The sequence below is a fragment of the Helobdella robusta genome (genome assembly GCF_000326865.2).
Source record: "Helobdella robusta unplaced genomic scaffold HELROscaffold_14, whole genome shotgun sequence".
In the NCBI taxonomy this organism is placed as follows: domain Eukaryota; kingdom Metazoa; phylum Annelida; class Clitellata; order Rhynchobdellida; family Glossiphoniidae; genus Helobdella; species Helobdella robusta.
Genome location: NW_008703782.1, coordinates 3,333,963 through 3,350,801, shown reverse-complemented (window position 1 = coordinate 3,350,801; position 16,839 = coordinate 3,333,963). Strand labels below are relative to the sequence as shown.

At 33.2% G+C, this 16,839-nt stretch overlaps 3 protein-coding genes across 3 annotated transcripts in view; 2 read left to right on the top strand and 1 right to left on the bottom strand.

Moving 5' to 3' along the window:
• Positions 1-2,917: 2,917 nt before the first annotated feature.
• HELRODRAFT_169002 (hypothetical protein) lies at positions 2,918-4,093 on the bottom strand (the record flags this gene model as incomplete). The annotated part of the gene is made up of 2 exons (XM_009014839.1): positions 2,918-3,340; positions 4,076-4,093. 2 exons carry the CDS (start codon positions 4,091-4,093, stop codon positions 2,918-2,920), a joined length of 441 nt encoding a protein of 146 aa, XP_009013087.1.
• A 6,737-nt stretch (positions 4,094-10,830) lies between these two features.
• HELRODRAFT_169001 (hypothetical protein) lies at positions 10,831-13,441 on the top strand (the record flags this gene model as incomplete). Its single annotated transcript, XM_009014838.1, has 4 exons — positions 10,831-10,833; positions 11,882-12,070; positions 12,309-12,533; positions 13,415-13,441. The coding sequence occupies 4 exons, from the start codon at positions 10,831-10,833 to the stop codon at positions 13,439-13,441; spliced, it is 444 nt and encodes a 147-aa protein (XP_009013086.1).
• A 442-nt stretch (positions 13,442-13,883) lies between these two features.
• HELRODRAFT_169000 (hypothetical protein) overlaps positions 13,884-16,839 on the top strand; it is a gene marked incomplete at both ends in the record, with an annotated part of 12,237 nt that continues 9,281 nt past the window's right edge. Inside the window, 6 exons of the mRNA XM_009014837.1 lie at positions 13,884-13,921; positions 14,398-14,399; positions 14,669-14,723; positions 14,863-14,950; positions 15,153-15,254; positions 15,832-15,915. Of these exons, the coding sequence (XP_009013085.1) occupies positions 13,884-13,921; positions 14,398-14,399; positions 14,669-14,723; positions 14,863-14,950; positions 15,153-15,254; positions 15,832-15,915 (369 nt within the window). The remainder of the gene's footprint in view (positions 13,922-14,397; positions 14,400-14,668; positions 14,724-14,862; positions 14,951-15,152; positions 15,255-15,831; positions 15,916-16,839) is intronic.

Genomic DNA, 16,839 nt, shown 5'->3' with positions numbered 1-16,839 from the left:
AAAAGAGAGACAGAGAGAGAGAGACAGAGAGAGAGAGAGAGAGACAGAGAGAGAGAGAGAGAGAGACAGAGAGAAAGTATGTGTATGTGTACTGGATGATACGTACCGAACGATTGTAATAGTGAAGCACTAGCATTAGCTGTGCCAACCGATTGCCCGCCAGCACATGCTAATGTTGTTCCGGGCTCTATTTTTTAGACGGGCATATTTTTCAAGTGGCATCATTTCAAGTGAATGCTCCAGTTTTTTATTGTATGTCCGTATGATTGTTTTTTTACTTTATACATCCTTACATTTTATTATTATTATTTGTATTATTTTTTTACCATTATTATATATAATAATTATTATTATTATTAAAAATATTAATATCTTTATTAATAATTCTCTTCAAAGGGCTTCTGTGAGGATGTAATCTGTGCGTAACGGAGCAAACAGCATGCGTTTATGTTGCGTACAATATCTTGTATTAGCGGCACTTTCATTTTATAGGTCGTTGTACTTGCGTCTGTTTATGTGTGTGTATCTGCGTGGATCTATCTGTGTGTGTATGTGTGTGGGTATGTATGTGTGTGTGTGTATCTGTGTGTGTGTTCACGTACATGTGAGTGTTTAAGCATTGTGGGAGGGTGTATGTGTTTGAGTATGTGAGTGTGTATATATATATATATATATATATATATATATATGCAATATTTTGGGTTTAGACTATCGTAAATACAATTATTTATAAAGATCACTGCGTTTTCGGCATTATTCAACTTTGAGTTGAGTTTCTCATTTTTTCTTACGAGACTTTTAACTTCTTGATGAAGTTTATTGGGGTTAAATAAAATAATTTTTTTATTTGACATTTTTGACAAAATAATAATAATAATAGAAAAGTTTAATTATTCAGTTTATGAATCGGCAAGTGAACTGTCATAAAAACGAATATGTGATTTAATAAATGAAATGACTTTATGACCAAATAAAATAAAGTGACCAACTGGTGGTCAGGCAGTCAGGCAGGCTGGCAAGTAGGTAAGCGAGCAGAATGAATTGAATAGATGAATCACAGCAGTGTCACTTTTGTGATAAATGATACCACAAATCAAAGAACGGACGGATGGATAGTTAAATGAACAAAACAAAAATGAATGAATGAATGAATGAATGAATGAATGAATGAATGAATGGATGGATGGATGGATGGATGGATGGATGGTTAGATCAAAAATGAGTAGATGAATGATTGAATAGACATCAATAAACAAAAGAATGCAAAATTAAATAAATGAATCAACCAATCAAACAACTAATTAATCTACCAATAAATCAATCAGTCAATCAATCAATCAATGAACGACTAAAACAAATATGAATGAACAGATGGTCAGCTGGAGGGACGAATGACCAGGGCAAAATCGAACGACCCGGAAATAAAACAGGTGATGCGTTAAGTTTCGGCCGCATGTTACGGCATAAGAAACGCGTCTCAGCTGGATGGAAAATTTTACCTAAGTGGGGTCAATGCCTTGAGAAGGAGAAGGGGCGTATTTTTAGTAGTCTAATTGCACATGAGACTTGTTATAATCCATTTTTGGTGTCATTTAATTTCTAAATTATATTACTGTTTTTTATGCAGGCTAATGTCGTAACTGTTGTAGTTGTGCTGTTGTTGCTGTGTTGTTGTTGTTGTGTTGATGTTGTTGTGTTGTTGTTGTGTTTTTGTTGATGTGTTGTTGTTGTTTGGTCTCCTTGTTGATGTCTTTTTCATTCCTATGTTGCTCCGTCGTATTTGTATTGCAAATAGTTGCGACAATATTTTTCTCTATTTGATGTTACTACACAAAATGAAACATTTTCTAGATTTGTTTAACAAACAGTTTAACAAACAAATGTCTGGAGTAATGAATTTTTTAATTATTTTAAAAATAGATTACTTAAGAGTTTTTTTGTACTATGCAAATTGTATGCTGATTTAATTACACTTGAACAAATCAATGATCTACTATGAATATTACTGTGTATTTTCGGAAAATGAAGAATCACAACATCCTATTGAACCGATTAAATTATTTAAAGTTATTCTTGGAAGAGGACGTTTAGGTAAACAGACCGTTAGCATACGGTTTCGTCTATCGCAACGTCACTCAATCAGTTAAAATAGGCAATAGTTCATCCCACAAACACAAACATTTGCGAAAATTCACACACACACACACACACACATACACGCACATACACACGCTTACACGCACACATATAAACACACACACACGAACACATACATAGAAGCAACCAAGCAAACAAACATGTCGGACTTGATGGTAAGGACAAAAAACATCTCCCAACGCGCATGACATGTCGTCCATATTGTGAATAATAAATCCGCAAAGGCATGCATATTTAAATGAAATGCGTTTGGCAGACATCGTTCTTTTAATAATTTTGAATATGCGTTTATATCTTCACGTGTGTCTGTGTTCTTGTATGTGTAATGTAGGTGTATTCATGTCTGTGTGTCGAGTTTGTTCAATTGTCCGTCTGTTTCGTTTGTTCACTGAGGTTCAAGGCCTTTCATAACGGTGTTTGTCAATGTCACTGCTGTGTCATTCACTGTTGGGCGTTACGGTTTAAAAATTTGAGAGTGCAAGTTTTATCATCTTGTGATATTCAAAACTGCGATGTGTCTTGTATGTTTTTCGCAAACGTGCTGCAAAAGTAGCGTACTGCCTTTAATCTTGAAATGCGTTAATGCATCGTGCATTAGTGTGCATTTGATGTCGGTTCAGTATGCATCTTGCATTGTTTTCAATCAATTATCATTTATCATTCATTTAATCATTTATTACAATCATATTTGTATATAAAAATTAATATATATTAAAACAAATGGATATAAAAGAATAAAATATGGATGGTCCGGCGTGAACTAACTCTCGTACGAGCACTTGGTCCAGAGCCCACTCTTGGTCACCGTGTAAGTGGCCGTGCCATTGGACTTGGAGACCCTCTCCTGCGTGTGAAGCCAGTTGTCGCTGACCAGAGCCACAAACAGGCAGACGAACGACAGTCCGGATAATATGGTGATGACGTAACAGGTCAGAGGTCGTGACGGTGATGACGATGACGATTGAGATAATTGTTGCGGTGTTGTTTGGCTGGTTTTGACGTTGTTTGGAAGTGATGGTAATGAGATGGAGGTGAATGGAGATGTGAAAGATGCAGGTTGGCGTTGGGGTGGCTGGTCGCTGGAACAAGCAGCTGGAGACACAGAATGAAAGGATCTTGATTGTTGCTGGCGAAAATGTGGCGTATAACTTGGCTGCTGATGCTGTTGTTGTTGTTGCTGCTGCTGTAGAAACAACATTAAATCAGAATGTGAAGTGAATGATTTCATGTGGGTTGGTTGTTGGTTTTCGTCACTAAATAAGCTGTTGCTGGTTATTTTGTCGTTGAAGTTTGTCGTTGGTACGAGTTGTTGGTGTTGTTGTTGTAGTTTTAATTTCCAATTACATTGCTCCGAGGACTTGAGTTAAAGATGCTACATTCCAACTAATCACGCCACAACAGTCACCAATTTTATTGTGATTGCTTTTTTGGTATTTTGGTATAGAATCCAAATTTTTAACAAGGTTTTTGAAGATTTTATTATTAAATTTTTGTAGCCAAGAACTGTTAATCAATCGGTTTGCAAAAAAATTTTTGGATGAATAATTTTTTCAACGATAGTTTTTGTGTAGACAAATCTCTGTTGATTGTAATTGTAATTCGTCAACCGAACATCTAATCGTATAGAACAATTTGTTCAGAATGGTTCTTTATATTTTAGTTGATTTTATATCCGTTCGCTTGCTTTATTTGCTTCTAATATATATTTTTATAATTTAATTTATTCTTTAAAAGATTTAACAATCCGACAAAACAAACGATTTTCGTCAAACTATTTAGACGAAACCTCGGTAACAGTTAAGAGCACGTTTTATGCCTACGTTTATAAAACTAAATATCAATAAAAATATTTTTTCAAGATAGAAATTTTAATTAATTTTTCAGAAAAAAATTAAAAATCAACTATTAATTCATTAACTTGGAGAGGTTTGCGCATGTTCCAATAAATTTACACATCTAACCATCTAAACGAATAATATATAGGTATATAATATTCAAATTTAATTCAAACAAACATTTATTTAATATAACACGTATCTGTGTGTTTTATAACTTATTTATTTAGTTGAATACTTTTTAACTTATCTATTTAGTTAATCAATCGTTTGTTCTTTTAATTCATTTAATTATCTTTTTATATAATTTGCATGTATAACCCAACCTTTTTTTCAACACCAACACTGTTTGAGTGTAATTATCCAGTATAAAAATTAATTTTAATTTTGGATCGAAACACACAGCAGGACAGAGACAAAAAAATGGATATTAATTGCACGCTCCCAAACAATGAAAACCTAATACCCACCTATCTTGCTTCCTTAAAGTTTGTTAAGATGATATCATAAAATAAAATTAAGCCATTGAACATAAAAATGTATATATGTATATATATATAGTCTCTCTCTCTCTCTCTCCCTCTCTCTCTCTCTATCTCTCTCTCTATATATATATTTTGCATATATATGTATGTATATATAAATATATATAGGCTATATTTTTAGCATTATGCACAAAGATCCCTAAGATATATTATTAATGAATGCCCATGTATTTTTTAGCGTATTTGATTAAAATATTATTGTAAATTTTATATCCGCGAATGTGTGAGCCTACGAATGTTGAATATAAATTTCAAGTGACATGTGTGCCCACGCATGCTAAATTATTTTTTTTAATTTTAAATTAAAAAAAACTACTCAGCCTTCTTAGTTTTTTGCCTTGTTTCAGAAATTCTCAACTAACATCTCCTTAAAAATATACGAACGAACGAACGAACAAACACGTGTTCGCCTAGATAGATACATAGATGTACAACGGTACGTATTTGTCTGTATGCATGCATACACATATGTGTGTACATCAATCCATTTTTACATGTATATTTTTGAGTAGCCTATACTTTCATACGTTTTATTACACGTACAAGCATATGCATTGCATATGTATAATTCAGTATATGTATATAATATATATATACATATATATATATATATATATATATGTGTGTGTGTGTGTGTGTGTGTGTGTGTGTGTGTGTGTGTGTGTGTGTGTGTGTGTGTGTGTGTGTGTGTGTGTGTGTGGGTGTGTATGTGTATACTACTTTTGTATGAGTATGCATCAATTGTGCATGAATAATTGTATGCATAATTCAGATGAATTGTATGAATTTATAATTGTGTCACATGCGAAGAACATGAATAAAAAAAGGCCTCTTCCTGCAAACTGATACTACTCTATTGACGCTTGCTTGAGAGTGGTTTCATTTTTTTTATTCTTTGATGAATATTTATTTAGCAGAACCAATTGAAAATTATTGTAAAAAAAACTAATTCTGTTTACGTCCGGAGAAAAAAATTACAGCAACACAGACGAACGTTAAAAATTAAATTAGAGTTCAAGCATACATCAGGCATCTGTCATAAAAATGATCATCGATCGAAAGAGCAACGTTTGACAAATGGGCTTGGTGGAGACATTCAAAATCTTACAAATTAAGTTGAAGTGTTTAACGGGAGAGGGCGATTTATGGGGCCCGACTCAGAGGGGCGTCACTTTGTCCCTGTCGACCTAGAGGAAATGCAAAACCGCTGCATTTGGTCTCTTCAATGTTTTTGAAAAAAAGCAAAAGTTATCTCGAAATTTTGTTAAATATCTCTCAGACAATAAAATTTCATAATGGTGAAAAAACTTTAAGTTAAGATTGAAAAAATTTACAAAGCAGTATGGTAGAAGATTTAAGAAGTAAACGTTATATCATATAACGCCATCCCAACATTTAAAACGAGACACCAGAATATTTTTAATGAGAATAATGAGAATAAAAATTGTTTCAATTAGTTAATGTCATTTTAACTATTTTTTTCATTTTTCAAAATAACTAACTAATAATGTGACAGTTTGAAGTCAATTCAGCGCTTCTTGTGTCCTAGATCGACACGGCAAAAATTGATTTGAGAAAACTTTAAAAATAACTGACAGAATCTGGTAGACAACATTTGTAGTTTTCAGTTTTTCAATTGAAAAATTTTATGAATGCAAAACATGTTTGAATTATTGTAACGCTTATAAAAATATTTATAATTTAACCTCTCACACACCTGAGAAATCTTTAACCAACTATCAATATATTAGAAGACAACAAAATATTCCTAATGAAACAAAAACAATCCAGTGTAAAAGAAACATCGCATTTGACAACAGCCAGTCGCAATCTGAAAAGACATCTCATAATGCTCCACAAACAATCTTCAGAACATCTGTACACAATTTGCGTAAAGAATGAATAAATAAAAATTGTTTCAATTAGCTGAAGTCATATTAACCATCAAAACACAATGAGAAAAACGATCATGTTTGTATGCATGAATGCATTCAGTTTGAAGACTCGGATACAAGCAAATGAAATCCGCCAATTTCTTAAAACGTTATTAACGTTGCCAAACGTTGTTCAAATTTAAAGAAAGAAAAACTAAATATTACGAAAGTACAGCAAAACTAAATTTCATGCAACTTGAAAGTATAGCACTTACAATTGAATCAAGTGAAGTAAACATGGAAAACATTCCAAACAAGATGACGGCACACTTCGACAAGCATAGAAACAAAACAAAAAGTAAACACAGAATACATAACTGCAACAACGGTCATCCATCATTGTCCTCTCTTTGCAAATTAAATTTCTTCCACTCTCTTCAGCATTACGTGTCAATTAGCAGGAAAATAACAGTACCGGGAACGAGTGAACTACAAGCTCATCAGCCTGCCTATACATGCACGTACACGGTATGTTGTATGTACATTTGCATCTTCTCGTGTTTGATTTTATATTTACACGAATGTTACATGGAAAAAAAGATCTAATCGGAGCAGCATTTGCGTTTCTAAGCACAAACACTCGATCACCAAGTTTGCGCGCCAGACATCCAGCTATCTTTTCAGCTGTAAATACATGCTCAGTGAAGATGGTTTCATTACAAAATGCCATCAGCCTGAAAATATGGTTTCACAAATTTATTAGTTGTTTGTAGATGGTTTGAAAACTCTTGTGTGAATAAATATTTAATCAAAACCTGAATGAAGTTTTAAAAGTTAAATCATATTCAACAGCATGAAAAAACATGCTGTTTTTTAATTTTAATACGAAAAAACTAATATAGATAGAGAGGTAGAGACACGTAGAAGCAGGCGAACAAAGAAGAACTGACACACATCAATGGTTATAGGAGGGAGTAATGAAAGTTTATTTATGGGAGGGCGTGTGATGCCTGTATGTGTACTTCCAGACCAATTATCCACACGTGAATAATTCAAGTAAAAGTATTTAACTATAAAATGTACGTAAAATGTACACATTCCACCCTTACACACATGTGTGTAGGGGTGGAATGTATGTGTATGTGTCAGTGTAGATTAGTTTATATGTGATATGTGGATCATCAGAGTTGTTCAAATGTGTAAACGTGTAATATGTTTAAATGTGTGTGTGTGTGTGTGTGTGTGTGGTGTACGTGTGGTGTGTGTGTGTGTGTGTGTGTGTGTGTGTGGTATACGTGTGATGTGTGTGTGTGTTTGTGCTTGTGTTATGTGTGTAACAGTCTAACATAACATTACGTTTTATAATTGCTTTAGACTATTTTATATGATTTGTAGAATTTTTGAAAAATAATTTACATTATTTTCAAAAAATAACTGAAACTAACTTACCGAGAAAACACATCGTCAATTATTTAGAGTGTCAAACTTTGATCATGATGAAATCATCTACCTGCTGATTGCACGGAGCTAGCTGCCCATGGCTCGTTTGAGGATAACATTTGACAAATGTTGTGACATATTTGTTGAACTGCACCGATACCATTTATTGAACCTCCTATATTGATTTGTTTTCCAAAAATATGAACCAAAGGTTTAAATACATTCACACAACTACTGTAAATTTACGTTTTACGTGCAAACCGATGCTTAAGCACTTGATGAGGATTTCAGTTTTAACAAAATATCGTTGTCAGTCGAGTTTTTCAATATTTTTGCCTTTGTGTGTGTGTGTCTGTTTGTGTGTGTGTGTCTGTGTGTGTTTGGGTGTCAGTTTGGATGTATGTGTAGGTATATGTGTGTTTGGGTGTCAGTTTAGATGTATGTGTGGGTATATGTGACGTATGTCGTATGTGTGAATGTTTGTGAGAAAGTTTGAAAAAGTTAATACTTTATTTACATTTGCCGTTCCATGTTTGTAAACATGTCTGTGTACTCTTCTTAATTAATTTGTAGGTCTTTTCCCTTCGGAAAGATGATGAATTGCCCGCAAAAAAATGACATTAAAACGTTGTTTTATTTTGATGTTGAATACTCGCTTGGGCTGCTTTGTTTTACGAGATGAGAATTTTATGTTGGTTTATTCTACAGAAGTTGATGCTGCTGATGCTATGGTTGATGTAGTAAATATTTTGTTGGTGTTGATGCTAGCGATGTTGTTGTTGCTGCTGTTGCTGTTGTTGTTGAGATTGATGATGTTGTTGTTGATGTTGTTGTTTTGAGGTTTTCTTGTCAATGTTGCGATTATGTTTTTATTACCGTTATTGTTGCTAATTAATTTGTTGTTGTTGTTGTTATTTTTGTTGTCATAGTTGTTTACAGTGTTTTTTGCTCAAAATTATAATTTTTGACTTCATTTGATAACGTTTGGGTGTTATTTGTTGGTTTTATGGCTGGTTTTAATGATGCAAATTTTTATTGATACAATCTGGACAGTTAATAATGAGGTTGTTGATTCTTGTATCTGTTAATGTTGTTGACATTGTTGTTGATATTGTTGTTGATATTGTTGATGTTGTTAGTGTTGTTGATGTTAATGATGTTGTTGTTGATGTTATTGATGTTGTTGATGTTGTTGATGTTGCTGATGTTGTTGATGTTGTTGATGTTGCTGATGTTGTTGATGTTGCTGATGTTGTTGAGGTTGTTGATGTTGTAAATGTTGTTGATGTTTTCAAATAATGAAAAGGTAAGCCCAAACTTCCAACCTGAATTTTCAAAAAACATCTCTCGCGCAAAAGTATTCAATGAATAATAAATTTGTCTGCGACACTTGCTGTAATTTTTTAAGCCCAACATAAACACATCATCAACCTATGCCCTAACAACACATACACACACGCATCACACACACACACACACATACACTAACACACACACACACACATACACACGTACATACGCATTATCATCAAAACATCATCACAATTATCACATACAAATTATTACCTTCATCTTCTTCTTCAAACTCAGGCCATTGTCATCATTACACGACACACGCACCATCACCAACTAAATGCTTTCCATTAGTAGTACATCGTTAACATCATCCATTGTGTTTGCTCCACACTACTAACTCATGCATTTTATATCACCATGATCACCAGTTGAACGTCTTCACCAATATATCGGTGTCACCACCATCATCACAAACATTCTCACCAACCTCACACTTAACACGCATATACATCAACACATAAACACATATACGCTCAGAGAACAACGGTCAAACATCAATCACTTAACATATGCTCGGGTAACTCTGTGTGTGTGTGTGTGTGTGCGTGCGTGCGTGTGTGCGTGCGTGTGTGTGTGCGTGTATGTATGCATATATGTAAGATTTTACGCATACTTCTTTTACGTATTGCTCTTGCGCTCACGAATAAACAGCACACATCTCACTGCCACTGATGAATGATGATGGTGGCGATGCAAGATTGTATCTCTGTTTTTTTTTATTACGTGTGTAATTGTTTTATGTGTGTGCGTGTGATTGTGTTTGTTTGTGTGTGTGTTAGTATGTTTGTGATTTTTTTAGTTGTTTATTCGTTTGTTTGTGTGCAATTGTTTGATTGTTCTCTGATGTATACCTACATTTTTATTTTTGTATTCTCATATGTGGGTCATTGCTTAGTTGCTTAAAAGCTTGTTTGGTGTCTTTTTTATTCTTATGACCGTTTGTTTCAGAGGTTTGTGGTGCCGGTTTTGTTGTTGTGTTTGCCGGACTGTGCATCTGTTTTGTTGTTTGTTCTTTTACGTTAGCACAGAGGCCCACTTATTTTATGAGATTACTTTTGTATTCTTTCTGTATTCTTTTCTTTCACCATCCGTTCATTCATCCAAGCAAGCGCTTTTTTCGACCATCCAGACGATCCTCTTCATTCCATCCATCCAATCATCTCATTCATTTTCATTCTCACAATTAAAGAAATTCAAATTACTATGAAAATTGTATTTAAATTACGTTTAATAATAAATAATAATTGTGTTTCAAAATTCTTGCTTAACATGTTTATAAAAATTGTAAAATCAAGTTTGGTTCTTAGACTTATTACGGGAATTAAATTAAAATAAGTAAGTGAGGGAAGCAACAGTTCCATCAGACAGGAGAACAATGTACACTACGTGAAAAACTCTATGAAAAATTTATAGAAAAAAATGTTCATCCATAATTTTAAAGTAAGCAAAATCTAACTTCCGTTCAGCGATCAGCGAAGATTCTTCATACAGAATCTTCTAATTAACTACCTACTTGTCAATATAGCAGAGTATAAAACGAAAAATTAATAGTCGAGTGAAATAATATCATAATCTTCAGTTATTGGAGCCTTTTCAGATAAAAGTCATCAAACAAGCCCCACAATGGTAGGTTTATGAGGTAACATTTAATAGGTTTATTAGGTAGAATATTGCATTTTTAATATAATTTACTTTATACTTCAAAATTAGAGGTTTACCAAAAAGGAAAATGTTTATAGTGTGTTATAGTTTAGTGGGGCTGTATTTTTATCTACAATTTCAAAAGTAATAAAAGTTCACAAGAAATCTAGCATAGCTCTAAATAAACAACTGTAAATAAAATTTCTAAAAAAAAATTTTAGTAACTAGGTAACTACTCCTAAAATGGCTGTAATTGTGGCAAAATTAGAGACTTGTATACATAAGAAACACAGCCAGTATAATTGCACTTGAAGTTCACATGAAACAAGACACTTTAATATCTAAATTTTCCATTTGATATTTCACAAATAAACATTTATTATAACAGTAACTGTCAAAAAGTTGACAATCTATGTAAATATTGAAGCGCTGTAAATAAATTTTTATTTGGCCATTAGTTTATCCAGACTAAAAGTTATGTTAACATCAATCTCGATTTTTTCAATTCAGAAGATTTTTGCAAGTCCTTTTCTTCCCGATTTAATGTCGAAGTTTAATGTTGAATTTAATTATAATTAAATTCAATAAAAAATTGGTATAACGTTAGGTAAAAAATGTTTTCTAGTTTGCTTTCATTAGTGTTTCATAGATATATAAATTTTATTTTATTTTAATTAAAAAAAAATTTTTAGACTTAAAATTAAAAAAATACAAACAGCACACTAGTTTAGTCTAGTAGTTGGCTAAGTTAGATTCAGCTGCTGAATAATAAAACTTGAAAAAAATGAAGTGTAGTTTAATTCTTTTTGTGTGAAGGAAGAAGTTCTAATGAAAAAATAAAAAACTAACAATAAACCTTTAAGTCCTTAACTAACAAGCATAAGAACTTTGACTAACAAACAACTGAACAAAATAAAAAATAAATTGTTTTCATGAAATTCACCTACACACTAAAAACTAAATATTGAAATTAGAATGTCATTTAAAATTTAGCAGGCAAATGACAACACTAGTCTCTCCCACACCGAACCAGGAGGAAGTTCTAAAGCAGATTCGAGCTGTGGCGCAAGGTCTGGAGAGCTTGCAGGCTGAACATGCTCAAATACTTTCGGGTCTCAATGAATCATTATCACTTGGTCAAATAAATGGATTGGTCCAAGAAAAAATATTCCTCATTAACAAATCCAATGAAAATATTGATCTGGCTCTTGGAGAAGCAAGGGTCAGTCACCTCTTAACTATTTCAATGCTAATTCATTTACGTACCATAAAATTACATTTTAAAATATCCCTACTTAGCTACATATTTCATCTCCTGCTAAATCCTTTTTATAGTTTAGCAAGAAAACTATATTATTTTTGATATGTAGTTATTAGATAAATTCTTATACATATTTCCACCATGAATATGTGCCATTCATTTATAGTGTTTAAAATAATTATTTCATTACATAAACCAGGTAATAATTGCTCTGTCAAACCATCTACACTACGTTGAATCACAAAAACAAAAACTGCGTTCACAAGTCCAACGTCTGAACGATGAGAATGCCTGGCTGCGAGAGGAGCTTACAGAATTTCAACAGAGGTGGCAAACGTGCCAGGAGAGATGTGCTGCACTGGAGGAAGAGAAGGCACATCTAAAGTTCCTTGTGGAAGTCAAAAAGTTTGATGCTGACCTGCAAGTAAGCCCTCTGAGTGTGCATCTGTCTTTGTATGTATGTGATGTTTGTTTGTGTGTGTGCGTGCGTGCGTGTGTGTGTGTGCATGTGTGTGTGTGTGTGTGTGTGATGTATTTATGTGTGTGCATTTTTCTACTTGTACATGCTCCAATAAAGCCTTTGTGGCACAAAATTTTAATTAAGTACAGATTGATATGTAAGCAGTTATGTGCATGTCAGAGCTAGGTAATAAAGAATAAAATGAACGTGTAGAACTTGTTTATGCATGTGAAGGTGGTCCAAGGTTGTAGTACTCTGTTACTGAGTCAAGAGTATTTGCATATTAACCTAACAACAAAACGTTATACCTTTCTTCTAATAAACACACAGACATTTTAAATGCACAGACATCTTAAACACACAGACATCTCAAACACACAGACATCTTAAACGCACAGACATCTTAAGCAAACAGACTTTTTAAACAAACAGACATCTACAGACTCATCAGAAAAAGACAAAAGCTCATCTAATCTTGACCTTGGTTTTTCTGAAAATGATGAGGAGCATCACAACCATCAAGAAGGTAAGTGTGTGTGTGTGTGTGCGTGCGCGTGTGTGTGTATGTGGGTGTGAACTTGTGTGTATATGTCTCCATATGCATACATTTTATATTGTTATCATCATTGTTTTCAACTAGATAAATTGTTGGCATTATTCATCATTACTCATTGGTATACTATACATATATTACATTTGTTATTAAATTTTTAAAACCATCATCCATTACCATCTTTCTCTCTCCCTCTCCCCTCTCCCTTTTTCTCTCTTCCTCTCCTTTCTCTTTCTCTCTCTCTTTCTCTCTCTCTTTCTCTCTTTATTCCATTCTTCTCACTTCCTAACAGACATTGAGCATTGAGTTATTTGGCTAACAAATGGAGCCGAGCCAATGTCATTTTATCTGTGTTAATGTTTTTAAATACAAGACACTTTTTTTTCATTCAGCACCTTCAAATTTCAGATCATGCATTAGTCATTACACTTCGTCACTCATTGTGTTTTTTTCTCATTAACATTTAAAATAAAATTTTTTGGTTAGTTATAAAAAATTTATAGTTTATAGTAATGTCTTTTTAAATTTCATACAAATAGTTATACAAAGCGTTATAAAAAATGTTATACAAAGCGTTATACAAAATGTTATACAAAGCGTTATACATAATGTTATACAAAGCGTTATACATGATGTTATACAAAGCGTTATACATAATGTTATACAAAGCGTTGTATGAAACGAAAAACAAATTGTTATAAAATGTTAAACAAAATTTGATACAAACGTTATACAAAATATTATACAAAATTTTACACAAAATGTACAATATACCCCCACTGCGCTCAAAAAGGGATGTGTAAGTTCATTCTTCTGTTGTTAATCATCGTTATTATTATTGTTATGACATCGTTGTCAATGTGAGTGAATGAACAGACATCTTGTTTGTAAATGTTTTAATTGTATTTTTGTTCTTTTGTTTTTTTTTATGTTTCGCATTCAGTTTTGTTTTATTTTTGTCTGTTGGTGGTTTATTTGTTTGCACAGTGTTAATATTTCAAAAGTTTTTTTAATTTTTTGTAAAAATTTTTTTTATTGTATTTTTAACTTAACATAGGATAGTAGTGAGTAACATTTTGATGTTGACTATGTTGATTGAGTTCATTCAGACATTAATTTATCCAATCACTGACACGTGTCAGTTACATAGCTTATGCTTTGACATTTGAATTATGTGGGAATTTTCGTTAAATGATTCAAAATGAACATAACACACAACAAACGTAACACACACACCACACACAAACAAACACACACACACACACACACACACAGTGGTGTCCCCGTCCCAGCCATCAGGACCTGATAGACTGAAAACACTCATCAATCTTGTCATTCAATATGCATCCAGCGGTTAGTTGGTTGATTGATTTTGTTGATTGTGTTGCTGTTGGATGATTAGTCAGCTGGCTTGCTAACTAGCTGGGCAGCGAACTGCTGGCTAGTCGGTTCGTTGGTTGGTTGATTGGTTAATTGGTTAGTTATAAATAAATAAATTAATGATTAAATTATTTAAATTACAACATAACACCCCAACAAAAACCAGGTCGATATGAGGTAGCCGTCCCGCTATGTAAACAAACCATTGATGACCTTGAGAGGTAAGTGGCCACGAACATCCAGATGTTGCCACCATGCTCAACATACTTGCCTGCGTTTACAGGTTTTTTTTACTTGGTTTGTTTCAAGTCCTATCAGGACTCTTTCTTATCTTATAACCTAACTGTACGTCCAACAAAGGGACCAAGGTAAGATAAAAGAAGCGACAGACTTGCTAATTGATGCATTGGACATTAGAGAAAAAACACTGGGCTCTGACCATCAAGCTGTCAGTTTCATGCTGTGCTGTGCTGTGTTGCTATTCTGTTCTATTGTGATGAGTTCTTGTTATGTTGTTTTCGTTGTTGTTACTTTGGATTCCTGTTGCGTTGTGCTACCTCATTACTCTACCGAGTTAATTTCATCATTTATTACATTTTGTTACATTGAATTGCCTCTCTAAATGCATTGTTACACGACATGACACCTAGGTGGCAGCAACCTTGAACAACCTGGCAGTCTTGTATGGCAAGAGGAGTAGGTACAAAGAGGCAGAGGCACTCTGCAAGAGGGCACTACTCATCAGAGAGAAGGTTTGTCAGTCTGTCTTTTTACCTGTCTGTCCGTCTGTGTCTGTTTGTCCGTTTGTCCGTCTTTTTCTCTGTCTGTCTGTATGTCTATGTTTTTATGTGTGTCTCCGTTTATATATGGACCTACCTGCAGTTAGTTTGAAATTGTGTATGTGTTTCTTTATGTTCCCACATGCGTTTCCACTATTTTTCGTTAGCATATTTATTTGTAATACATTTTTATTTATTGTTATTGTTAACTATTTAATAGTTTCTTTAGTTATTCTTTCAATAATTGCATCACATTTTGTCATATTGTAAGTATAGGCGTCATATGTAATGCTGTCTACATGTTGCCATGTGTCTTCAATTGCATATGTGAGAATATTTGCTAATTGTTAGCAATAAATATGAACTGCAATTTGTAGTCGGTCAGAAATATATTTTCCGTAACTTTGCATGGCGTAATGTACGTAGGTTCTCATTTACACGCTGTATTAGTTGTTTGTGTATCTTGGAAATAGTAAAGACGGAGTTGTAAAAACAGATCAATGTTTTAATTGTTGGTACTTTCTTATCGTTTAAATATTTTTACAATAAGCTGCTGGGTAGGGATCACCCTGATGTAGCCAAACAGCTGAACAACCTGGCCCTCCTCTGTCAGAACCAGGGCAAGTATGAAGAGGTCTGTGCATTTTTGCTGTTGCATAATTTGGATAATTTATTTCATACGTTAATTAATTACATGTCTGTAAGATATATAGGTATCGATAGGTATCGATGACTCGATTGATTTATTGATTGAATGATTGATTGGCTGATTGATTGGTTGATTGATCGATTGATTGATTGATTGATTGATTGATTGATTGGTTGATTGATTGATTGATTGATTGATTGATTGATTGATTGATTGATTGATTGATTGATTGATTGATTGATTGATTGATTGATTGATTGATTGATTGATTGATTGATTGATTGATTGATGGATGGATCGATCGATCGATCGATCGATCGATCGATTGATTGATTGGCCAAATTGGGATTCCAACTGAAATGGCTCTAAATAGATGATTAGCCTTTGAGCCACTATAATTTTCTTCATTTTATGTTATGTTTGTTGATTAATTGATTGGCTAATAAATGCAGTTAAACAATAAATAAATGAATAAATAGATACATGAATAAATAGTTGTGTCTTAGTAACAATTATTTTTCTGGATCTGTTCATTGTTCATTCGTTTGTGAATTTTTTTCTATAATTTTTTTCAAGTATTTTGAATTTATTAAAATAGTATAAATTTTGGAATGATATAACATATGATTATAAATTTTACCTTTAATTTATTTTTCACTCCATGCCTCCTGTGATGCAAACGGTAAATTCCACTGCACTCCACTGCACTCCATTGCACTTCACTTTTCATTTCGTTTTTTGCATTTCTTCTGACGCCCTTACAACAATCACGATGACGATGATCATACGTAACGACGATGACGACGACGACAATGATGATGATGACGATGATGATGATATCATATCATTAATAACGATGATAATGCGATGATAATGATATCATAAATAATTATAATGATACGATGATGA